General features: G+C 37.7%; 1 protein-coding gene across 1 annotated transcript in view; it reads left to right on the forward strand.

Annotated features, from left to right (window-relative positions):
- The window catches only part of LOC103036789 (poly [ADP-ribose] polymerase tankyrase-2), a 28,260-nt gene extending 5,449 nt beyond the window's left edge, over nt 1-22,811 (forward strand). The window contains exons 3-26 of the mRNA XM_007232870.4: nt 1,449-1,544; nt 2,458-2,494; nt 2,651-2,726; nt 3,528-3,622; nt 3,719-3,785; nt 4,784-4,970; nt 7,015-7,136; nt 7,240-7,331; nt 7,513-7,597; nt 9,212-9,383; nt 10,015-10,094; nt 10,740-10,885; nt 11,828-11,993; nt 12,089-12,308; nt 12,588-12,697; nt 14,730-14,955; nt 16,028-16,110; nt 16,437-16,557; nt 17,795-17,892; nt 19,345-19,419; nt 19,530-19,635; nt 20,596-20,782; nt 20,879-21,035; nt 22,277-22,811. Coding sequence (XP_007232932.3) covers nt 1,449-1,544; nt 2,458-2,494; nt 2,651-2,726; nt 3,528-3,622; nt 3,719-3,785; nt 4,784-4,970; nt 7,015-7,136; nt 7,240-7,331; nt 7,513-7,597; nt 9,212-9,383; nt 10,015-10,094; nt 10,740-10,885; nt 11,828-11,993; nt 12,089-12,308; nt 12,588-12,697; nt 14,730-14,955; nt 16,028-16,110; nt 16,437-16,557; nt 17,795-17,892; nt 19,345-19,419; nt 19,530-19,635; nt 20,596-20,782; nt 20,879-21,035; nt 22,277-22,336 — 2,864 coding nt within the window. The 3' untranslated portion in view covers nt 22,337-22,811. The remainder of the gene's footprint in view (nt 1-1,448; nt 1,545-2,457; nt 2,495-2,650; nt 2,727-3,527; nt 3,623-3,718; nt 3,786-4,783; nt 4,971-7,014; nt 7,137-7,239; nt 7,332-7,512; nt 7,598-9,211; nt 9,384-10,014; nt 10,095-10,739; nt 10,886-11,827; nt 11,994-12,088; nt 12,309-12,587; nt 12,698-14,729; nt 14,956-16,027; nt 16,111-16,436; nt 16,558-17,794; nt 17,893-19,344; nt 19,420-19,529; nt 19,636-20,595; nt 20,783-20,878; nt 21,036-22,276) is intronic.
- Nucleotides 22,812-26,580: the final 3,769 nt, after the last annotated feature.

Consider the following 26,580-nt stretch of genomic DNA (forward strand, 5'->3'; position numbering starts at 1 on the left):
ATCCAATCATCATGCAGAAGCTGAGCGTCCGGGCCGGCCGAGGCCAGCCCACTGCTCCATAGACCCCCAGAGATGCTGAGCGTCCGATGGGCGGGACAAAGCCCAGCGTTTATCCAATGACTCGTCTCGTTTCGCCGCGCGCTTTGCTCCGCTATTGAAGTCTGTAGGCGCTCAGCGTCCGCACTGTTTAAAGCAGCGCTGTGAAGCTGCGGGAATGAGTGAGAGGAAAGCTGCGTCGTTACCAGTGATAAGAAGCTGATTCTGAACTAAGTTCAGCGCGGTGTAGCGCATATTTAATCAGTGACATGTACACATAATAGTATATATTTAATCACTTATTTTTTACATTTTAGGGGAAGCTGAGCTTCCCTTGCAGTCTTAGAGCAATCGCCACTGACTTACACAAGTCGCAATTAACCTTAATACACATGTGTAATTACATAACCTGTACCTCTGTAGTTAATCTGTAACAATGTGTACTTCATCAGTAGTTACACTGTAGTTACATAGATTGTTACTGTGTAACTACATAGTACTTAGGGACACTTATTATAAAGTGGGACCCTTATTTTATTTCCATTGCTACTTACAAGGTGTGAACTGTTAACCAATTGTTGTTTTTAAACATTTTATTTTGTTTTTACTTTTTTACCTAGAAGTATAGTATATATAGTAAATAATTCACTATAAGGGTTTTGATCAAAGTGTAGATTTATATCTGTAATTCAAGGAATTTAACTAAATATTAGGGGTGGGCGATATGGCCCTAAAATAATGTCACTGTATTTCATGATATTTCCTCGATAACAATACTCTTGGCGATATGACAAAACACTGAATTTAAAAAAAATATTTCAAGAATACACTACTGAAACAAAATGAAAATAAAATAATTGCATACGATATGATATGGAATACCCGTTTATCAGATTTGTAACAGAAGTCAATAATCCAGAATTTCATGATATTAATAATGCACTCCACATATCTCCATATATCCAGGATTAAATTAAATAAATGATACTGGACAGATATAATCTGTCTCTAGTAGATATACTATGGGAAATGAGAACAGTGTGAATTTTTATTTTGCTAAAAACAGCAAAAAAGTAGTACCCTGATGTAATAATTAGGGGTGGGTGATATGGCACATATTACATATAGCTATAAATAATATAAGTATTTTTAAAACTCGGATACTAATTCTTTGCATTCTGTTACTAGTTCTAGTAGTAGTCCTAAATATATTAGCTGTAAATAAACTCTAGTAGGGTCCTGATTTGCACATTCATGATAAAAGGTTATTGTAAATGCTTTAACAGTAAAGTATTTAGGCTGGGGTATATCTTTAGTATGTAGGGTAGAGGTCTGTGTGTATTCTTTTATAATATGTGGGGTTTCTCGTTGGCCTGTGGTCTAAGGTGATGTTCAATATTGTGATTTGTCAGTGTTGCTGCAGCACGGGGCTGAGCTAACCATCCGAAACACAGACGGGAGGACTGCACTGGACCTGGCTGAACCTTTCACCAAGGCTGTTCTGACTGGTGAGTGACCAGCCCCCCTCCTTTCTGCAAAATCTCAGATTTGTGATATATTATATTGTTGTTGTTTGCAATACATTCTCAATATGTGATCAAATATGATTTTTTCATGGTTAAAGACTAGTACATCCCTCCTCCGACACATGTGAAGTCGGACTCCACCCCTTTATGAACTATTTGCGGATGCAGCATTGCCGAGTGTCATCAGAGGAAAGCGCAGCGACTGGGTTCCGATACATAAGCTCACAGACACCTTGTGCTGATCGACATCACCTTTTGGAGTGATGAGGCGAAACGCCATCTACCCACCCAAAGAGAGCAAGGACAATTGTGCTTTTTCAGGGCTCCAGCAGCTAATGTCAAGCTGCATAACCGGGATTCGAACCAACAATCCCCTGATCATAGTGGTAGCACTTTAGAGCACTGGACCACTCAGCGCCCAGATATTTTTATTTTTATTGAAACATAGATGCTCTAAACTCCCTAAGGTTCATTACTCCACATGGTGGCACTAATCAAATGAATAGGGTAAACCTGTAGTAAATAATATTGGTTGTTAATAGTGAAACTGACACGGCTAAATCCCTAAAAACACACAGTATTTCTAGTCAGGTGTTAAAAATGACTTGTGAGATTTATGCACATCATGTACACACGTGGAGGCAATGCTTTGACACAACGCGGCTGTAGAAACTGTTCATAGGTTGCCAGGTCTGTAAGATAGATTGCCAGTTAAATACAGAACCTTCCCCCTCACTGGGGGTCTGAAGAGACTGATGTGAGATCATACAGGAGAGAAGTTGTTTATGGTAAAACGCATTATATAGTCTGTAGTCTATAGTCCTCACAATATTGTTATTTTTATTGTTGAATATTTTCCGTTTTTATTTTGCTAACTCTCGTCTTTCTTTCTCAGGAGAATACAGAAAAGATGAACTTCTGGAGAGTGCAAGGTAACATGTTCTCCGTATGTCATTATTTCTGCAAAGGATCTGAACATGGAAGTGACTTAGACTTTGTGTGTGTGTGTGTTAGATTGCTGAATGCATTTAGTTAAATATGGATGTTGATTTGTGCAATTCAGCAATATTTGTGTCTTTCCTCCTCAGGAGTGGAAATGAGGAGAAACTGATGAGCCTTCTCACTCCTTTAAATGTGAACTGTCATGCCAGTGATGGAAGAAAGGTAAATGCAACCTATAAAAACATTTGACAATATAAATGAGCGAAAACGTAAAAATGTGTAAAAAAAAATAAAATTTTAAGATTTTAAAAACATTAAAATCTGGAATGCACTTTAATTATGTCTAAATTGTTGTATGATTTGTTTTCATTTATTATCTTACATTGTGAATTAATACTGAAGTCATCCAGACTGTGAAGAAATCATGTAATACATTTCAAAGTGTTTAAAAAAACAAAATACTCTGTGAAGCATTTAGGTGGGTCTTATCTGGGGTTCTGTTAACTTGCAGTTTCTGAGCACAGCTGTTAATTTAAAGCCATTCCAGGTGACAACCTGTAAGTAAGAGGTGCCTGCTATGAGAAATGTAAAATATAAAACATATTCTGGTTTATTTAACATTTTTTTAAATAAATAATTTCACGTTTTTCTTTATAGTTTTAATGACTTTAGTATTAATCTACAATGCAGAACGTTAATTATTAAAATTATTACAATTATTAAAACATAAACATTAAAATAATGAAAAAGCACTGAATTTAAACTTTTGACTGGTACTGTATATAATAATTGATTAGTTTAACATCACAGGGTCACATTTTGCAAAAGTTGATTTATATGTTACTTTTTTGTATTTTATTTTATTTATTTTTTTTTCAGTTTTTTTTTTTCTGAATCCCAATATATTTGTGTATTATTATTTGTGTATATATTTGTGGTAATAGTATTCAAACAGTAAAGCATTACTGCATGCACACAACCTTTGCTGTCACATTACATTAGTTTTTTCTTGGTTGCTTTCAGTCAACCCCTCTGCATCTGGCTGCCGGCTACAACCGGGTGAGGACAGTGCAGCTGTTGTTGCAGCACGGCGCTGACGTCCACGCTAAAGACAAAGGGTACAGCACTTTCATTCAGAGCACAGTAACCAAGAGCCTCTCTCAATTCACCATTCTCTACAAACCCAATTTCAATTTCTTATTTTTCCCTCTCAGTGACCTTGTGCCTCTTCATAACGCCTGCTCATACGGCCATTATGAAGTGACTGAATTACTCGTGAAGGTATAAGTTTCCTTCCTGTGTCCTGTGTTTTAATGTTTAAAAGTTGTAGCCAATTAAATATATTCAACCTCTAAACCATCATTGATTGTGGAAACGTCACACTAGATCTCAAGCAGTTTGGACTGTGTGTCTCTCCACTCTTCCTCCAGACTCTGATCCCTTGATTTACTAATGAAATGTAAAATTTACTGATGATCAGTGATGGTTTGGAGAGACATGTCATCTGCTGGTCTTAGTCCACTGTGTTTTATTAAGTCTAAAGTCAGTGTAGTTTTGTTTTCCCCAGAAAATCTTACAGAACTTCATGCTTCCCTCTGCTGAAAACTTTTATGAAGATGTGGATTTCATTTTCCAGCAGGATTTGACAAACTGCCCACACTGCCAAAAGTACCAATTGGTCTTATATAATATTCATATTTTCTGAGTCACTGATGTTTGGGTTTTCATTGGCTGTAAGCCATAATCATCAACAATAAAAGAAATAAACGCTTAAAATAGATCACTCCGCGTGTAATACATCTATATAATATATGAGATTCACTTTTTCATCTGGATTACTAAAATAAAATAACTTTTCAATGATATTCAAATTTTTGAGATAATATTTTTTGAGATAATAAACAGTGCTTGATATCACATGTATTGTGCTTGTCTCCACCCTTATAATATTGGGAGCATTGCAAGTTATACAGGTCGTCCTAGTGAGTGGGTTAATTAGCACAGCTAAATTGGGTAAACATTGGGGTAAAAACAAAAGCTATACGATAAAACATGTAATGTGTAAAACATATTCTGGTTTGTTTTACACTGTTCATTTACAAAATAAGTCTGCATGTGTTCCTGTATAGCTTAAATTTACAATGTAAAAAAAATCATTAAAAGAAAAAAACACACTGAATGAGAAGAGGTGTGTCCAAACTTTTGACTGATAATGTGTATGAGAATGTTGTTAACTCTGTAAGCAGTATGTTAACATTGACTTCCTGTTTCTAATCTAGCATGGTGCCTGTGTGAACGCGGTGGACTTGTGGAGGTTCACTCCTCTACATGAAGCTGCATCTAAGAACCGGGTGGAGGTGTGCTCTTTACTGCTCAGCCATGGAGCCGACCCCACTTTCCTCAACTGCCACAACAAGAGTGCCATCGACCTGGCCCCTACCACACTGCTGAAAGAGCGCCTGGCCTGTAAGAGCACACGTCACACCTCTTTAAAATGGATTTAATTTTAATCAAACAACAATCAGCCATAACATTAGCACCACCTGCCTAATGTTAAGTAAGTTATACTTAAACTTTCTGCCCAATATCAGGGTCCCCGTGGGTCCTGAAAAAGTCTTAAAATGTCTTAAATTAAAATCTTGAGAATTTAGATTAAAATTGTCTTAAATTTACTGTAAATTTGCTGTAGGTATTACATTTTAGATGGTGCGTTTAATGGCAGTGGGAAAGCACAAACTAACATTAGCAGCGAGTTACTGGGGAGAGAACTATGGTTAGTGGAGTGCTAGTTAATATTAGCCTCGAGCTAGCTAACGTTACTAGGGAGAGAACTAAGGTTAGCGTAGAGCTAGCTAACATTAGCCGCAAGCAAGTTAATGTTACTGGGGAGAGAACTAAGGTAAGTGGAGAGCTAGTTAACATTAGCCACGAACTAGCTAACGTAACTAGGGAGAGAACTAAGGTAAGCGTAGAGTTAGCTAACATTAGCCACAAGCTAGTTAATATTACTGGGGAGAGAGCTAGGGTTAGTGGAGAGCTAGCTTAGATTAGCTGCAAGATAGCTAACATTACTGGAGAGAGAACTAAGGTTTGCGGAGAGCTACCTAACATTAGTCGCGAGCTAGCTAACGTTACTAGGGAGAGAACTAAGGCTAGCGTAGAGCTAGCTATCATTAGCTGCAAGATAGCTAACGTTACTGGAGAGAGAATTAAGGCTAGTGTAGAGCTAGCTATCATTAGTTGCAAGCTAGTTTATGTTACTGGGGAGAGAAATAAGATTAGCAGAGAGCTAGCTAACATAAGCTGCAAGCTAGTTTATGTTACTGGGGAGAGAACTAAGATTAGTGGAGAGCTAGCTAACATTAGCTGCAAGCTAGTTTATGTTACTGGGGAGAGAACTGAGGTTAGCGGAGAGCTAGCTAACATTAGCCGCAAGCTAGTTACTGTTACTGGGAGGGAACTAAGGTTAGCATAGAGCTAGCTAACATTAGCTGCAAGCTAGTTAACACTACTGGGGAGAGAACTAAGGTCAGCGTAGAGCTAGCTAACATTAGCTGCAAGCTAGTTTATGTTACTGGGAGAGAACTAAGGTTATCGTGGAGCTAGCTAACATTAGCCGCAAGCTAGTTAATGTTAATGGGGAGAGAACTAAGGCTAGCGTAGAGCTATCTATCATTAGCTGCAAGATAGCTAACGTTACTGGAGAGAGAATTAAGGCTAGCGTAGAGCTAGCTGTCACTAGCCACAAGCTAGTTAACGTTACTAGGAAGGGAACTAAGCTTAGTGTAGAGCTATCTAACATTAGCCGCAAGCTAGTTAATGTTACTGGGGAGAGAACTAATGTTAGCGTAGAGCTAGCTAAATTTACTGGGAAGAGAACTAAGGTTAATGGAGAGCTAGCTAACTTTAGCCACAAGCTAGTTTATGTTACTGAGGAGAGAACTAAGATAAGCGTAGAGCTAGCTAACATTAGCCGTGAGCTAGTTTATGTTACTGGGGAGAGAACTAAGGTTAGCGTAGAGCTAGCTAACGTTTCTGAGGAGAGAACTAAGGTAAGCGGAGAGCTAGCTAACATTAGCCACAAGCTAGTTAATGTTACTGGGGAGAGAACTAAGGTTAGTGTAGAGCAATCAACATTAGCGGAGAGCTAGCTAACGTTACTGAGGAGAGAACTAAGTTAAGCGTAGAGCTAGCTAGCATTAGCTTCGAGCTAGTTAACATTACTAGGGAAAGAACTAAGGTTAGCGTAGAGCTAGCTAACATTAGCATTGAGCTAGCTCACGTTAACGGGGAGAGCTGTACCAAGTTTGCCATGCATCTATGTGGCATTAATATGGCATCTAGACCCGCCCTCACTCTGTATCTACAACCTGCCCCAAAAACACTGAATGGTCCATTTTTAATTTTCACAAACTGTGCCTTCAAAAACACAACTTCCTTGTGGTTAAATTTCTGTTTTCTTCGTAAAAATGAAACCTTAAATATGGTCTGTGGTCGTTTTTTCCTCTAGATGAGTTCAGGGGGCACGCGTTGCTGAAGGCCATCCGCGAGACAGACTTCATACGCATTAAAAAATATCTCTCTTTAGAAACCATCAACTTCAAACATCCTCAGACCCATGAGACTGCACTGGTAAATGATTAATTACAAATGTAATACCATAAAACACTGACTACTGTTAAAGAGGTTCATTAAAAGCTGTTTTTAATGACTCCTTTTCCCACATTTTTCTCAGCACTGTGCCGCATCATTGTCAAGCCCCAAGAGGACACAGATATGTGAGATGCTTCTGAGAAATGGTGCCAATATAAATGAAAAGACTAGAGAGTAAGTCCTCCATTCTGCTTCACTCTGTACTTACATACAATCTAAACAGCTGTCCTCTAAAGCAGCTTTTTCAGTTTTTTCATTATTAAGTAGTGAAAGACGTAAGACTTTTCTCATTAACGTGTTTCTGTGTTTCCTTCTAAAAATACCGCCTGCTGTAACACCTTTCGATTCGTTGTAGCCTCCTGACACCTTTACACCTCGCTGCTGAGAAGTCCCACAAAGACGTCATCGAGGTGTTAATGAAGTACGAAGCCAAAGTACCGGTAAGCACACTCTCAGCTTTCCTCCATACTTTACACTAATAGAGCCAGAAATCTTGTTCCTAACTGTCTCCCTGCCTGAACATTTTTTTGTTGTGAGATTGGGGGTGTGCCATATTGTATTTTTCACAATAAAATTGCAATCATAGCCTAAATGATAAAAAAGCTGTGTTTACATTTCACAGAATTTTTTGTAAAATATTTTAATTTGTGCATATGCACTAAATAGTCTGCATTATGGTTTTGTGGTTGGTTACATGATTTTAATGTTATTTTATTGTTACTTCATACAAAATTGGTAAGTCTTGGTAAGCACACAGAAGTTTACATATTACCTGAAATCAAAGTTTAAAATTTAGTATAGTTTATATTCATTTTGTTCTTGAAAGTAATGAAAATAACTTCTAAAAGTTCTAAAAAGTTCTAAAATAAAGTCTTCAGTGTCATATCACCACAAATATTGCCATCACAACATACCCTGAAATATTGTGATATTATTTTAGGGCCATAATGCCCATCCCTAATCTGGAGCTACAAGGCAAATGATAATAGCTACTAAAAGCTTTTACTGTTGTCTGTTACTATACAATATCTGCATTTAGCTGAAATAACCTCAGCTAGACTTTTCCTTTAACCATCTACCACTCTGACATTGACTGGCACAAAAGTTTTCCTACTCCTCTATGCAGAATTCTTTCAGCTGCCTGATTCTAATTTTACAAATTATAGTATTAAAGGTATTTTCCTCACAAGAAATGTTCTTTTTTTCCTTATATTTTTACAAGTATTTTCTTCAGTTATATTTGTTTAGTTATATAAGCTCCATCTATTAATATGGTTCAATTGATGCCCAGATGGTCAGTGTAACGTTTAGCAGTTTAATTTTCTGTCTGTATCAAGTTAAATTCGAAATGAAAAAAAAATGGGTTTTCATCCAGTTTTTTAATCATTGCGTTTTTCATTTTAGCCTTTTGCAAACAGAGTTTCAGATTTGTCCATTTTTGTATCTTGTAACACAAATCTGTTCGTATAATCCAACTTGCAAAATGCAAAAAAAATTATCAATTAAGTTTTCCTGAAATTACAATTTTGAGGGGTAGAGATGGGAAGAGTAAAATTTGGAAAAATGGATGAAAACTTATTATTTGTACAGTGTACTGCAAAAAAAATTAAATGAGTTTTTACATGCAATTTTCTATTTTTGCATTTAGCCTCAAACGGTCAGAAAATGAAATGAATAAACTGACCCCAGATTTCCATATGATTTAAACATATCTAAAGGGTTTTCATGGTGTCCTACTCTATATTGCCAAAAGTATCCACTTGACTGCAGTGTGTTTGGAGCTGCTTAGCCATGTAAACCCTCTATTCCATAAAGCTCTTTACACTCTACTGTTCTTAATCTAAACTGAAGTTATATAAAGTTTAAAGGTGTGTATTTTTTTAGAAATCAAACCCGAGCTGATGTTTAATATTCATTTCATCAGTTTGTATTTTTTCATTTGATTCCTAAATTTAGTATTATAGTATTGTAATAGTATTGTAATTTTTAATTAAAAGACTAGATTTTGGTTTTAATTTCTTAATTTTTGTTTTATTTATATTTTATTGTAACAGGTAAAGACAGTGGACAGTCAGGGTCAGGCGCCGCTGCAGCGTGTGGCTCAGTGCGGTCACCTCAAGAACTGCAGGCTACTGATCGGCGCCGGCTGTGACCAACCTATCACCTCCCTGCAGGGCTTTTACCCAGCACAGCTAGCCAACCAGAATATACAGGAGAACCTGCAGGGTGAGGAAACATGCACAAAAACCTACATGGAAATACAATACACGTGAAAAGTTTGGAAACACCTTAAATTCAGTGAATTATCATTATTTAAAAATGTTCACCATTGGATTCTGAGTGGTGCAGTGGACTAAATCGCTGCCACTATAATCGGGAGATCGCTTGTTCGAATCCTGTTCATGTAGCTTGCCATCAGCTGCCAGAGCCCCAGGAGAGCACAATTGGTCTTGCCAATTGGGTGGGTAGATGGTGCTCTCTCCCCTCATCCCTCCTAGGGTGATGTCGATCAGCACAAGGCATCTGTGAGCTGATGTATCAGAACTGAGTCGTTGCACTTTCCTCCGAGTGCACTGTGATGCTACTCGTCAATGCTGCATCAGCATACACCTTGAATGGCTTTCAAATACTCTGTGAAGCATTTAGGTGCTCTTATCTTGGATGCTGTTAACTTGTGGTTTTTGAGAGATCTCTTGCTGTTACTTTCCTAATGAGAGCCAGTTTAAGCATAACACTTTTTGTTGTATCGTTTTGTCTTTTTGACAGCATTTGAGAATACTTTCAAAGTTCTTAACATTTTTCAGATTGACTGACCTTCTTTTCTTAAAGTTCTTAAAATTTCTCTCTCCTCTGCTAGAGGGTGTGCTGGTGGGAAACTGTGATAAAGACAGGCACCTGCTGGAGGCTTCAAAGTCAGGAGACCTGGAGACAGTCAAGGTAACAGATTTATTTTTGTCTGGAGAAATGTTTTAACTACATTTACTAAGTTCTTTTTGAGATATTGTCCTCGAATAAGAGCTCTAACATTAATCTCTGGGTTTTCTAGTGTTATTTAACACTTATTAGGCTTGCTTAGTGTTTTTATTTGTACTGTTACATACTCCCTCTGTCTAAGTTAATGCTTTCAGTTATTTTTTTACATATGTATAATTAGTCAGAAAAGCAACTCTTATGTTAACTGCTGTAAAATAATAAACTGAATACAAAATAAAGGAAAAAAGGAGTACTATAATTTGTTAAATATGAATATATTGGTAGTAGATTAGATTAATTGGCATTCTGCATAGTCTCATCTTTTTTTTGAGAGAGAGAGATAATTACATTTCACATATACCTATCTTTTGGGTTAATACCAACTACTTTGTATACTATAGTCCTTTCTGTGTTCTGTGCTTTTACTGTTTGCAATTTAGCTAAATTGGGTGGTAAAATCGATGTGGACCAGATGAGAATTTTTAACTGTATTGGGTTCTTCTCTATGTTTCTTTTGATTTTCTTTGCCACTAATTTACTAATTCGGGTCTCTAATATCTGTAAAGCAATCGTTGTTTAAAGCCATGTAATGAATGTGTGTATTTACAGAAACTGTGCACACTGCAGAATGTGAATTGCAGGGATTTGGAAGGCCGACAGTCAACTCCACTCCACTTTGCGTCTGGGTACAACCGTGTGACTGTGGTGGACTATCTGCTGCAGCATGGAGCTGATGTGCACGCTAAAGACAAAGGGTGAGAGCCCTGCAATCCAAATTAACATGCATTTAGGTTGATTAATGTTTTCAACCTAAATGCAAATTAGGTTTACCTCAAAGGGCCTATTGTACACCTTCTTACACCCTGTTTTAGCTACACAGATGCGCTGTGCGTGAGGCACGCACTTTTTTTACATTTGTAATTCCACTTGGGTCTCAACTTCCCTTATAAACACTCTAGGCGCGGAAATCCATTTGGATGCTCACTAAGAATAGAGCTGATAAGATCTCTTTATGTGAGAGATTTTAAAACATGTTCATGAAAGAACTTCATGAACATGTTTTGTATAACCCATAGACCTATTCTAACTATCTAGTCCATCTCTCTTGTTAAATGAATTGCTATTATAAATGATCCTGGGCTTTTTTTTTTAAAACTTTGCTACATAAATGGCTGTTGATTAATTTTAATCAGTCATTTTTATTATAATCTTAAAGACACAGGGAAAAACTGTATAGGAGATGAAAAACGTGCTCATATAATATTGCATTTTCGACCTAAGCCTCTTTATTATTCGACCTAAACTATTAAACTATTAAAATTCTCCACAAAACCACCACCATTCTTTGCCAGGAGAACAAAAGAGCTTAATCTGCCTGCTCTCTCTTAGTAGATAGGATGATTAGATGATTGTGGTGTAGTGTTTTTCTAGCCAGCATTGGTGCCTGACACTTGGCAGTTAGCCTGCTAATTCTCATGTAGGTATGTTGTCCTATCACAGTACTTGGTTAATTTGAGTGTTTTCAGTGGGGTTCCCATGAAGGAGAAGATTAATCGGGGGTATGTTTTATGTTTGTTTGTTTGTTTCTTTTCTTCTTTCTTTCTTTCTTTCTTTCTTTCTTTCTTTCTTTCTTTCTTTCTTTCTTTCTTTCTTTCTTTCTTTCTTTCTTTCTTTCTTTCTTTGTACTCCTGTTACAGAGGCTTGGTGCCTTTGCACAATGCCTGTTCTTACGGTCATTACGAGGTGGCTGAGCTGTTGGTAATCCATGGGGCGGTGATTAACGTGGCAGACCTGTGGAAGTTCATGCCCTTACACGAAGCTGCCGCCAAGGGAAAATATGAAATTTGCAAACTACTGCTTCAGGTAGGAGTATTTCTTAATCTCTAATTTATATCATATAGTGGTCTCATAAACCACAGTGATGGAACCCATGGGGAATGCAATATGTGTGTCTCCAGCATGGTGCCGACCCAACCAAGAAGAATCGTGATGGGAACACACCCCTGGACCTGGTGAAGGAGGGAGACACAGACATCCAGGATCTCCTGAGGGGCGAGGATGAGCTGCTGGATGCTGCCAGGAAAGGCTGTCTGGCCAGAATCAGCAAAGTCTGTAGACCAGACAACGTCAACTGCAGGAACTCTCAGGGACGCCACTGCACACCTATACATTTGCCAGGTTCGGTCTGCTTCCTTCACACTCCACATACATATTTACATACTGTACATACAAGACCTAGGGCTCTATCTTACACCCCGTCAACAGTCCATTTTTTTTTTTTCATAAATGAGCAGCTCAGTTTCCTCTGCTGTTAAAAATAGCTATTCCTATATAATAGTAATTTTTAAATGCTACATTATTGTTACACTGCCCAATCTCACATAACAGTTAGCACACCTTATGTTTATCTGCGAGTAAATAATGTCATGACTTTTTAATCTCTTTTTTCTTTATCAGCTGGTTATAAAAATTTTGAGGCAGCAGAGTATTTGCTGCAGCATGGAGCTGAGGAGAACTCGCAGGACAAAAGCAGACTCATTTCCTTACACAATGCTGCCTCCTACAGAGTGAGTGACTTGTGCTATTCACACACTGAGAACCTACGAATACAAATACAAATATAAAAGGATAAATACCGTATTTTTCGGACTATAAGGCGCACTTTTAATTTTCACAAAAATTGACAGTGCGTCTTATAATACGGTGCGCCTTTTGTATGGATTTTACTCGTCAGGTTGTAAGGAGCAGTAAACACACACTCCGTGCAGCGTTATAGAGAGTTTCAGTGCTATACAGAGTCCAGAGCCGTGCAGCTCCGAGGCTGGAGCAGCAATAGCATTAGCTAGATGCTAACCGCTAAGCTAGCTAGCTTATTCACTGAGATCAGTATTATCTAAATTTTACTCGTCAGGTTGTAAGGAGCAGTAAACACACACTCCGTGCAGCGTTATACAGAGTTTCAGTGCTATACAGAGTCCAGAGCCGTGCAGCTCCGAGGCTGGAGCAGCAAATAGCATTAGCTAGCTTATTCACTGTTCAGAGATCAGTATTATCTAAATTTTACCCGTCAGGTGTAAGGAGCAGTAAACACACACTCCGTGCAGAGCCGTGCCGCTCCGAGGCTGGAGCAGCAATAGCATTAGCTAGATGCTAACCGCTTAGCTAGCTAGCTTTTTCACTGTTCAGAGATCAGTATTTTCTAAATTTAGCACTTTTAATACTGCTGGAGCAGTATTATTAGAGTTAGATGCTAATCGCTAAGCGTTCACCGTTCAGAGGTGAGTTATCGGCCTGTAAGTCTGTGCTGCTTTGCCTGGCTAGCATTAGCTAGATGCTAAGCGCTAACTCTCTCAGAGGTGAGTTTTATCAGCCTGTAATCTGCTTGTTTACCGTGTTAAAACAAGCTACGGGGGACGAATCGCTAGCTAATATCTCACTGTCTTACCAGAACACGCAGGATTACTCAGTGTAACGCTGTCGTTTAAGTTTGGGTTAACTTTACTAGTTTAGGTGACTAGCTAGCGTGCTAGCGGATAGCTATGCTAACGCTGGTGCAGCAAGCCTTAGTGGACATCTGGAAATCTAAGCTTACTGTAAATAAACTGAAGCACGTTACTCACCCAAATAAACAGTTTTCAGGAGAGGAATCTGTGTAGATTAATATCCAGCACTCGTTTGACTTTGAAAGAGCTAACGTTAGATTTGTATACTGAGACGCTCCACCGGCAAGCGACCACCCCCGGTGGGGGAAGGGAAACATGGCGCCACCCCTGTTCACTTTGATATAGGCACCCTTTCTAGTGTCACTTAACGCGCCTTATAATGCGATGCGCCCTATGTATGGAAAAATAGCAGAAAATAGGCGTTCTTTGATAGTGCGTCTTATAATACGGTGCGCCTTATAGTCCGAAAAATACGGTAATTGTCTTTATTATTATTTAAAAAAATAAATCTAAAAAAGCATTTATAAGCATATATAAATAATTTAGCTTATAAATAAAAGTAAATGAAATAAAGATTAGCTTAAAATGGATTTTAAAGTTGCACAGTACAATAAATCTTCACCGTCCAATGAAAAACAAGTATCTCCATTTTTTGTTTACCACACAATTTGAACACAAAAACTGTTCATTTACACTGTATCAAAATTTCTTGGTGAATGGACCAACAGAAATTCTCCAAAATTACCTGAAATAAACTCTTTTTACATTAATTTCCATTAAGAGTTATGAGAGTTTTATATCTCTCCTGTAAAGTTGTTGTTTTGGAGATGCATCTTTTTTTATTGGACAGCAAGAAATACACCAGTATGTGTCAGTTCTAAATATTTGCCAGATCGGCCGATGCTTAAGTTTTTTACCAAAAGCAATTATCAGCCCCTTTTTGGAGGCAAGAATGTGTGAAGTCATTACGTTGTTTTTTTTATATAGCCATATTAAATACAGAAAATATAATCTAATCCTTTGACTAGGATTAGGTTTAGTAGAAACATGTCTTGGCAGATTGACTGACTGTGTTTTGGTTAAGAGGATAAATTGTAAGGTAAAGTAGTGTTACTGATCTCACCCTCTTCTTATTTTGTTGTCTTATCAACTGCAGGTGAATGATGTCCGTGCCCTGCTGACTGCAGCCATGCCACCGTCTGCATTACCAACCTGCTTCACACCGCAGGTCTTCAGTGTATCTGCCTCTGCTGAAGCGGTGTCTTCCTCCCTGGCCTCTAACTCCTCAACACATCCCTCCAGATCCAGTATGGAGGCTTTTCACAAGCTGTTGGGGACCTCTGGGGATGAGGGGGCCATGAGAGTGGAGAAGACAGAGGAAGGTGAGGACTGTTTTAATTTTAATGGTTTTGGATTGTGCCGGTTCTTTGCTTTACAGGTGATGAACAGGGTGATAACGTAAGTCATGTAATAATAGAACTACAGCTGATAAGATGGACAGTGAGTGTAGAAATGTGGAGAAGGTGTAAATGAAATGTATAATATACTGCTTGGTGTAAATTAGGGGTGTAACCGTACAGAAAATTTATGGTTTGGTTCACACCTCGGTATATAGCCCACAGTTCGGTAAGTTTTCTGTGCGTTTTCGGGGGGGTTGGTGGAAAAAATAAAGAGGCTGGGCGTTCTGTATAGCCTCTCCTTTATTAATTTCATAATAACGATGAATCTTCATTGTAAGCGTGTTTTGTTTTTTGGAACAGAATGTTGTAACAGGACTCGAGCTCTTTTATAGAATGCTTGAAGCCAGGGTTCTCTCCTACTGTCATCACGTACTCCATCTTTTCTTTTTAATTAATTTAATTAAATTATAGTCGTGGTGTCAATCCCTTAAATCTTAGAGAAAGAGAGAGAGAGTGAGAGACAGACAGAAAGTGAGTGAGAGTGAGAGGGCATGAGCGAGCAAGACAGAGAGAGAAAGAGAGAGAGCGCGTGCGATTAAGCAAGCCAGAGAGAAAGAGTGAGAAAGAGCGAGCAAGAGAAATCGAGAGACAGCACAAATGAGAGCGTGAGAAAGAGAGAGAGAGAGAGAGAAAATAAGAACTTCAGCGCAGGCTATGGGCTAAGTCAGTAGCGAGTTGCTAATAGCAACAGTGCTACAGCTACACTTTAGGGGGGTACGTTCATTGCTTCCACAAGTCTTCTGTAGGCTTAAGTATTCTGCGTGCGTTTACGTGTACCAAACCGTGACCCCCATACCATGACCGTTCATAAAAAATACACGTACCGTTACACCACTAGTGTATATGCTTCTTTTATAAAATGTATTTTTTTTTCCAGAATTCTGAAATTTGTCTGTGCGTTTTTCAATTTTTAATTTTGCTTATTTGGACATCCAAATGGTTGATGAATACAGAATATTTGGAGAAAGTATGTATTTTTTTTTTCTTTTCTCAGGTGTGGCTCCAGATATGAGTATCAGTCAGTTCCTTCAGAAACTTGGTCTAAAGTATCTTCTCGAGATCTTTGACAGAGAACAGGTTTGTGTACTTTTGAAATTTGTCACTGTTGCTCTTAAAATATTGCTGGTATTGAATATAAGGGCGTTTTTACAGCAGCACTATTTGGTTCAGTTAAAATGGACTCAAGTAATCACACTTATATGCAGACCAAAACAACCACAAAGTACTCTTTTTAGTTAAAAATGATATGACAACATTTATTTTTAGAATTATTTTGCACATTTGTATACTATTTTTTTTATAGGACATTAAATCAAATTGGGAAATGTGTTCATTTGATGCATCTTATTCTTTTATATCTGCTGGTCCTGTCTTAACCGAACTCTTATGAACTGTGTTTGAAGATAACTCTGGACGTTCTGGTGGAAATGGGGCACAAGGAGTTGAAGGAGATCGGAATCAGCGCTTATGGCCACAGGCACAAGATCATCAGAGGAGTGGAGAGACTCATTAGTGCTCCTCAGAGTAAGTGCTGATGTTGTTTCAGAGCTTTTGCTGTTGATGTGCTTTAAGAGAAGCTTTAATTAGAGGCGGTGTCCATGCAGGTTTAATTGCTTTAGTTGCACTTTCTGGTGATTCTTCTTCCTTTTTTATGCTGGAATCAAATATTTTTTATACTTTGCCACTTTATCATCAAAGTTGCATTTTTTTTCTAATAGTACTATATTAGTTAAGCCATTTTTATGCATTTGTTTATATAAATGAATTATTATATAAAATAAATTATGTAGGGTGAGTGAAGGGTGATTTGTGGAAAAAAAATAGCCAAAACATTATTTTTCTCTTAATAGTGAAGATGTTAATATTTTGGATTCGCAGCTAATTCTCAGCAAAAATATTAGTTTTTCTCCTTTGTGGAAGAAAATAAAACTTACATAGAAAATGTGTTCCATTTAAACTTATGTACCAATCACATTTAGTTCACTATATATACTAGTGCATATCAAAAAATTAGAATATCACTGAAAAGTTACTTTATTTTAGTAATTCAGTTCAAAATGTGAAACTTAAGCATTTATTTCTTTTATTGTTGATGAATATTGCTTGCAGCCAATAAAAACCTAAAAATCAATTGGTACTTTTGGTAATGTGCCAAGTCCTGCTAGAAAATGAAGTCTGCGTCTTCATAAAAGTTGTCAGCAGTTCTGGTTTGGAGAGCCATGTCATCTTCTGGTGTTGGTTCACTGTGTTATATCAAGTCCAAAGTCATATAATATATAATATAATATGAGTTTAAATTTTTCAACTTAATTACTGAAATAAAGTAATATAAAGTATATACACGCTGTGTGCATTATTATGATAAACACAGCATCTTTCACAAAAAAGTCTGATTCCTGTATTTTTTAAGCTTTTGGATTTGTTGATTTTATGTTTAAAGTAAATTAGGCTGCAATTAAATTAGGCTGCAATTCAGATGTGCAGTGTCTCTCATTGATTTTTAAATGCTCAAAAATGAATAATTTATTCTTAATATTGCTAATAATTGTAATAATTTATCATGCAAATCAAGCAATAGTGCACACTAATATTCACATGCACTTCAACCAGACATTTATTTTTGCATCAGTGGTTGTGAAATCAATGACTCATATAACTATGCACAGTTTTAATGGTGGTCAGCTTTGATGAAAAAGGGCCATTGTGTGAATCTGTGCTGAATGGATTTATTTCATTAAAGCGCTTCTGTGATCTCCTTCAGGTTTGAACCCCTACTTGACTTTAAACACAGCCAACAGTGGAACCATACTGATTGACCTGGCCTTGGATGAAAAGGAATTTCAGTCTGTTGAGGAGGAGGTGCTGTGTTTTTCTCTTTAATGACTGATTGTTTCATCTGCTGTATCAGATTATATATTATATCAGTCTCCACAGGTCATCAAAAAGTCTTAAAATGGCTTTAATGTGTTTAGGTAAAAAAAATTCTGAATTTGCATTTTAAATGTCTTAAAAATGGCAAGAAAGACATTAAATGTGCTATTTCAAAGAATAACCATAAATCAGCCAAAAGTTTGGACACCTTCTCATTCAATGTTTATTTTTTTATCCTGCATTGTAAATAATGTAGTACATTTAAAAGTGTTAAACTAAGCATTTAGGTGCTCTTATCTGGTGAGCTGTTAAATTGTGGTTTCTGAGGCTGGTAACTCTGATGAACTTATTCTGAGCAACAGAGGGAACTCTTGCTCTTCTATTCCTGTGACAGTCCTGATGAGAGACAGATTGATCATAACGTTTTTTGATGGTCTTTGCAACTGCACTTCAGGATTTTTTCAAAATTCTTAGTTTTTTTTGATTGACTGACCTTCATTTCATAAAGTATTTTTTCTTTACCAAGTTGAGTAGTTTTTGCCATAATATGTATTAAAACATTACTCATAGTGTTATTCACTGTATACCCGTGACTCTACCTCTTCACTACTTTACATCTGATGCTCTCAAACACATTAAGAGGCAATAAATTCAAGTAATTACCTCTTGATGAGTTCAGCACAGCTGTTAACTGAAAGCCTGAATTCTAGGTGACTCTACCTCATAAAACTGACTGAGAAACTCAGATGCTACATTGAAGAATCTAAAATATAAAACATATATAACTCCATGTTTTGTTTTCATAGTTTTGATGACTTCAGTATTAATCTACAATGCTGACAAATATTAAATAATGAAATTATTACTATTACTTATTATTACTGAATTTAAGGTGTCCATACTTTTGACTGGTACTAATTATAATCTAAATAAAGCAGACGGAAATGTAAATTTAATAAGAACCGATTGGATATCCCCAATTCTGCAGTGGCCCATTTTTTTTGGTTTGTTGGTTTGACAGAACCTTCTTACCATGAAGTCTGTAAAATGAATATTGGTGTTGTGCACATTTTTACCATTTTTGCAGTTATTTTAAGAGTTCTTGTGAAAGCGGTCTTTGTGTTGTGTTGTTAAAAATATTAAAGTCTTATATTTTATTTCCTTATTTCTGCAGATATCCTGGTAGTAGTCATCTTAATGCAGTTTATTTGAAAGTCAATTTTAATCTGTTAAACTGACTCTAGCTAACTGCTTTATATAAACAGCCGTTATCTGAACCTCAGAGTAAAAAGAGAGGGTTAATTTTACATAATCTAACATCAGTTCATTCGAGTGTCTGAAGCCTGAATCATTTACACATCAAGGACATCACACATTACTTATCACGCAAGAAGCCTTTCAACGAAGTTTGACCCTTTCATTTTTGTTATCTCTGAATAGATGCAGAGTACAGTAAGAGAACACAGAGACGGGGGATTTGCTGGGGGGATTTTCAACACATACAGGGTTCTAAAGGTAACATTGTTTTTTTTTTATTGCTGATGTTCTGAAGAGAAGACAGAATTTATGAAAGTTGTATCACTGCATATCCTCACAGCGAAACCCTGATATTGTATTCAATACAGATCCAGAAGGTTTGCAATAAGAAGTTGTGGGAGAAGTACACTCATCGCAGAAAAGAGGTATCTGAGGAGAACCACAACCACTGCAATGAACGCATGCTCTTCCACGGTGAGGATTCCAAGACATTCGTTAAGAGTACTGTTTTTTTTCTAAGATAGAAAACCAGTAAAAAGTTTGAACACACCTTAAATACAATAGTTTTTCATGAGTTTTAAATGTACTGCATTGTATATTAATACTAAACTCATCCAGAATATGAAGAAAAATATATGGAATTATTTAGTAAACAAAAAGTGTTAAACAAACCAGAATATGTTTTATATTTTAGATTCTTCAAAGTAGTACCTCTTGCTTAGATGACAGTTTTGTACATCTTGGCTGGATTTTCTCAGTCAGCTTTATGAGGTAGTGTCACCTGGAATTCAGGCTTTCAGTTAACAGCTGTGCTGAACTCATCAAGAGTTTTTTTTCTTTCTCTCCAATTTATCTATGCCGAATGCATTGACTCGGTTCTGATACATCAGAACAAAGAGGCCTTATTCACCTCTCCCTCCCCGTATCCCTCTTAGGGTGATGTTCGCAGCACAGGGCGTCTGTGAGCTGATGTATCAGAACTGAGCGCGCTGGCTGCTCGGCAACGCTGCATCAGCAGCAGCTCGAAAAGAAGCCAGTGGTGGCTGACTTCACATGTATCGGAGGAAGCGTGTGTTAGTCTTCACCCTCCTGGTGTGTTGGGGGAGTCCTAATGAGTGGGTTGGGCAGTGTAAATTGGCGAGAAAATGGGAAAATTTAGAAATAAAATTATTAAAAAAAAAAAAAAAAAAGAAAAAAACACTTTTAGAAACACTGCAAGTTAACAGCACACCAGATAAGAGCACCTAAAAACACTTTTAAGTTACTACATGATTCCTTATGTTTTCCTTTATAGTCTAGATTCCTCCAGTGTTCATTTACAATAAAGACTGATTATTTGACTTGTCAACTCTCAGGTAGCAACCTTAGAGGCTAATAATGTGAATAAATAAGGGCCAGAACTTTACATTGTTAAACCTGCTTTTGTATTTGCAGGTTCTCCATTTGTAAATTCCATCATCCACAAAGGCTTTGATGAGAGGCATGCCTATATTGGAGGAATGTTCGGAGCTGGAATCTACTTCGCTGAGAATTCCTCCAAGAGTAACCAGTACGTTTATGGAATCGGAGGAGGCACAGGATGCCCTCTTCACAAAGACAGATCGTGCTACACGTGTGAGAGGTGTGTTTAGAGGCGTCCTCCTTTCTGATGCTGTGTTGGCTGATCATATTAGTATTAGACCTGCTATTTTAACAGCGTTCTGAATCATTTCTGCAGACAGCTGCTGTTTTGCCGTGTGACTCTGGGGAAGTCGTTCCTGCAGTTCAGTGCTATGAAGATGGCCCATTCACCGCCCGGCCACCACTCAGTCTCTGGTAGGCCAAGTGTTAATGGCCTCGCGCTGGCTGAGTACGTGATCTACAGAGGAGAGCAGGTACCTGATTCTTCACTCTCTTCTTCAGAAGGATCTCTTGTTTTGTATGTAAATTACATCAGGAATACAGATTTGACTGCCATATAGATATTCAAAGTTGTGTCTCTAAAAATGTCTAAACACACCATTTAAAGCACAAGACAACAGCTGTATTCACAGGGGTCATCAGGTGAATACAGCTTCCCTTTATCCCTTTTGAGTTTCTCTAAATTAGACCCGCAACACTTCCAGAAAGCTCAGCAGTAAATTCTGGCATCAAAGACTTACTCCCCTCCTAGACCACTACAGATAAATAAATGAAAAAAGTACTTACTGTGTTTTTAGTTTATGCCAGTTGTTAATAAGCAATTTTACTGTCAATATAATTCAAAATGTCAAATATAAGGGCACAGAGTGGTCTATCTAGTCTAGATTGCTGATTTGAATCCCGGTTATGCAGCTTGCCATCAGCTGCCTGAGCCCTGAGAGAGCACAATTGGCCTTGCTCTCTCGGGGTGGGTAGATAGCACTCTTTCCTCTCTTCACTCCGAAGGGTGATGTCGATCAGCACAGCAGGCGTCTGTAAGCTGATGTATCAGAACCGAGTCGCTGCGCTTTCCTCCGAGTCTGACTTCACATGTGTCGAAGGAGGCGTGTAGTAGTCTTCACCCTTCTTGTGTTGTGGGATCACTAGTAATGGGGGGTATACAGATAAGTAGCAGCTGAATAGGTGAATGGGACAATTGGCCTAGCTAAATTGGAGAAAATGAAAAAAAAAAATAAAGGTCTTAACAAATTCTCTTAATATTTACATCTCAATTAAAAATACACTTAAGTATGCTACAATTCTCTGAAAACGTCAGTATCCAGTCTGTGTAAATGTCTTTTATATTATGCAAAATTGTTCTAGGCCCCTAAAAATGTAGCTGTCAAGCCGGAGTAAAACATGCATTGACTCTTTAAGTCTTACCTTATAGAAAGCACAAATTGAGGGCATGATAAAAAATAATCATGATTAATTAACTAATTGAAAAAATAAATCAGCAGATTAATCGACTACTAATAAGAAAATAGTCATTAGTTGCAGCCCTGCTTGCAGTTATTTCAATTGCAACTGTGCAGTCAAAACTAATATGAGACTGTAATGTTATATTAGATTATATTTTTGAATTCCTGCTATTCTTATAGATCTACATGCAGATCTGTGTAAGAGTTTGCTTTTATTTGCTTCTCACTTTATTACATCATGTCTTTTTTTCTAGGCTTATCCTGAATATTTGATTACCTACCAGATCATCAAACCAGATGGGACTGCTGAGTAACCTGGCATATCTGACATGTCTATGTAGGAGGAGTCTGCTGCATGCACATACTGACATTTTCATCTACTGTATAAATTGTCCTTCCTACTACAGCCTAATCTACTATTTATTACTTTGCAGTGTTAAAACTTTCTGTAGTAGCTGCTTAGTTCGGTGTTCATCCAGCCTGTTTCTAACCTTGTAAATAACCAACTTTCAGGTTTCAATTTAAAATTTAAAGTGGCTTATTTATTTTACAAAGACTACTGTGTATATAACTATTGTTTTGTATGAGCATGTTAATTTATGAATATTTGTATTGTAATAGAGTTCTATGCTTGAAGGATGACTTGACATGTATGTGATTTTCTTTGTTTTGTGTTTGTGATACGGAGTGCTGTACAATGCTCCCAGTAAAGCCAGTATAAAGGAAATACACTGCATAGTGTTAATCTGTTTATGACAACAATACACTGCCACTCTAAAAAAAATAAAAACAGTTGACTTTAAAAATAAACTAATTCATAATATTTTTAGAATAAAAGATACGGTATGGCATTTTGGAAATAAAGTTGAAATATTTTGAGATTAAAAGCGTAACATTTTAAGAATCAAGGCAAAAATAATTTACTGCCACACTAAATAAAATAAACACAGTTGACCTTGACAATAAACTCGTAATATTTTAAGAAAAAAGACATACCGTATAGCATTTTGAGAATAATAATATTGTATTATATTTTAAGAATAAAAGGGGAATATTTTGAGAATCATATCATAATATTTTCATACATTCATGGTTGTAATGCCACATCATTCTCGAAATATTATGAATTGATTCTTCAAGTCTGACACTTTTTTTGCGATCTATGCTCTGTAAATGGGTCTAGAAACTCCAAGGGTCTTATCTTACACCCTGCGCAAGGTGCGTTGGGATGCTTATTGCTATCTTATACCCCACCAACAATGTGTTCAGGTAAATTTCTGGTGTATTGCTATCTTTGCAACAGAAAACACAGGTGAACCACTGACGGACGTCAACAGTCAGGCGTTCATTGCTATCTTGGCAGTGAATTGAATGCACACACGGGCACGAAGCAGTGCACAAGCCCATAGTGTGTGCCAGTTCAAGAGTCAAGTCAAGAGGCTTTTATTGTCATTACATCTGAGTACAGGTACACAGTGTGATGAAATTACGTTCCTCCGGAACCATGGTGCAACATAGAACCACAAGCAATAGACAACATAAAGTGCAGGAGTGACGACAGTGCAACATAAAATTATAAAATTATAACACTAAATAACAATAAATACAAAAGACGAGACAATTTAAAGACAGGACAGTGCAGTACCGATACAGTATAATAAAGTGTATAGTGGGGATAAGGTGCAGAGATGTGTGACATACTGTAACATATAGAACATATATAATCACAGCAGTTACTGAGGTAGAGTTTATAGTTTTTAAGAGTGCAGCAAATAAAGTCATGTCAGCCTCTGTGTGCTGACTGGGTGTGTGTGTGGGTGAAGTTCAGTTCTTTGTGAGTGTAAAGGGGGGGGGGGGGGTGTACAGTTTAGTTTTGTGTAAAGGGGGGGTGTACAGTTTAGTTTTGTGCGAGTGTGTTGGGTGAGTGGTGGGTGGGGTGGGGGTTCAGTTCTGTCTCTGTGCGTTGAGAAGTCTGACTGCCTGGTGGATGAAGCTGTTGCAGAGTCTAGTAGTGGAGGCTCGGGTGCTCCTGTATCTTCTGCCGGACGGCATCAGAGCGAAGAGTCCGTGTGAGGGATGGGTGGGGTCGTCCACAATGCTGGTGGCTTTGCGGATGCAGCGTGTGGTGTAGATCTCAGTGATGGAGGGAAGAGAGACTCCGATGATTTTCTCAGCTGTCCGCACTATCTGCTGTAGGGTCTTGCGGTCTGAGGTGTTGCAATTCCCAAACCAGACGGTAATGCAGGTGCTCAGGATACTTTCTACAGTGCCTCTGTAGTTGGCAGCTATGCAGAGTTTTACAACAATAAACAGAATGAATGAGCAGGTCAGTGACCTCTGCTGATTTGCATTGGACATGTTCAGGTAACTGCGCCCCTAAAATAGCAATCCGCCAAAATCAGAGCTCACCTGGCTCTTAAAGGGAATGGCGGGGCGCCGAGTGGTCCAGCGGTCTAAAGCGCTGCCACTATGAGCAGGAGGTCGCCGGTTCGAACCCCAGCTCATGCAGCTTTGCCATCAAGCTGCCGGCGTTAGAGGGAGCAAAATTGGCCCTCTTTCCCCACATCACTCCTATGGTGATGTCTGCAGCACAGGGCGTCTGTGAGCTGATGTACCAGAGCCGAGCCGCTGTGCTTTCCTCCAAGTGCGCTGGCTGCTCGGCAATGCTGCATCAGCAGCAGCTCGAAAAGAAGCGGTGGCTGACTTCACATGTATCGGAGGAAGCATGTGTTAGTCTTCACCCTCCTGGTGTGTTGAGGTATCACTAGTGATGGGGGAGTCCTAATGAATGGGTTGGGTAATTGGCCGTGTAAATTGGGGAGAAAATGGGAAAAATTAGAAATAAAATTATAAAAAAAAAAAAAAAGGGAATGGCAAGTGATACGCCGATTGGTTTATTTCACGATATACTCAAAACATACCCCGGACTGATTAAGAGAATTAGTACATGCCTTTTGCACAGCCTAATTTTAAGCCATTATAGGCTTGTCTGTTTACTAGTCAGCCAACACTGGAAAGGTTAGAGCACTATTTTAGAAACATAGTTAACACAACAATAAAGGTAGAATTTCAATAAAGGTTCATTAGAAAAAAAAAATTATCAACTAATCAATAATTATCAATTAACAGGATTTAAATATTTTAGTAATTGTTAGTTAATTGTTAGTATAACAACACTGGAAAGGTTAGAGCACTATTTTAGAAACATAGTTAACACAACAATAAAGGTAGAATTTCAATAAAGGTTCATTAGAAAAAAAAAATTATCAACTAATCAATAATTATCAATTAACAGGATTTAAATATTTTAGTAATTGTTAGTTAATTGTTAGTAGTGTTGATTGTTACTTAGGTAAGATATTACTTAACTAGTTAACAATGTTTATTACTATTGCCCCTGGGGTTACCAAAAAGATTTAAAGTGACTGCTGATACCTATAGCCCAGTACCCATTCAGGGCTTAAACTGAAGTAGACACTTGGGACAAAACAGTAATTCACTTCCAAGAGGGAATTTTCATTATTTAGGTTCTGTTTGAGAACATGAAATGCAGAGGAAAATGTAAAAAAACAAAAAGCACCTGTTATATTTGTAGTTTATAGTGTGTGTATGGATGTTGTTGATATAAATCTGTATTAAATTTGAATATTTTTTGTTTGTTTGTGATAAAATAAATTAATTTAAGTCCATCTCAGAGTAATATTAATATTTTAATATTTTATTAATTAATATTTGATGAAATGACACATAAAATCACATGCTTGCGCGCTGTGTGCGCTATGGAGTTTGGCGTTTGGAGTTGGTTTTTTTTTTTGGTGACAGCGCAACACGTGGTTACGGATTGGCATGCCCCTCCCCCAGCCATTAGGAGACCAATCAGGGCAAATTACGTAACAGTGTTTTCCTCTAAGGGTGGACTATTGGTTGAAATAGGTGTCAATCACTGTGACGTGGAGAAAGACTATTACCTGATTTGATTGGACAGCCCTGAACACCAACGCGGTCCAGCGCTCACGCCATTGGTTCAAAAGACGATCACTCAAGAAAAGTAGTTGTTTGTGGACCAATAAAAACCACAGAATCTAGAAGAAGACACCCTTAGCTTTGTATTCACGTACAACTTTACGTGAAAACATTACATTGTGTGGTCGCTAGGAGCTTGAGAATATTACGTTTCAGCTGCGCTGAAAATAAACGCATGTGGGGTGAGGAGGAGTGAGCAGGCGAATAAAGGACTTTTTGGATATTTTATCTGCGGTTCAGTGCTGTATTGTGGATGCTGTGATAGTAAGTGAATTTTCTATAATATAATATGATGTTATTTTATACACTAATAATATTTTATAAGGCTATTTTTGGGGAGGCGTGTTCCTCATGTAAACAATGTGAAAAAACAGGCTGTTTCCAGTTGGAGATTTCTGGCGGCTGGTTTCATATAGATGGTTGTAAATGTGCATGCAGGTAGTTAAAGTAGTACTAAAGAATATGAGTCGGTGTGTTTAGAATATTTGACGCTTTTAAGCATTCTAATTTATATAGTCAGAACGGGCCCGCCGGC

The sequence above is a fragment of the Astyanax mexicanus genome, chromosome 15 (assembly GCF_023375975.1).
Source record: "Astyanax mexicanus isolate ESR-SI-001 chromosome 15, AstMex3_surface, whole genome shotgun sequence".
NCBI lineage: Eukaryota > Metazoa > Chordata > Actinopteri > Characiformes > Acestrorhamphidae > Astyanax > Astyanax mexicanus.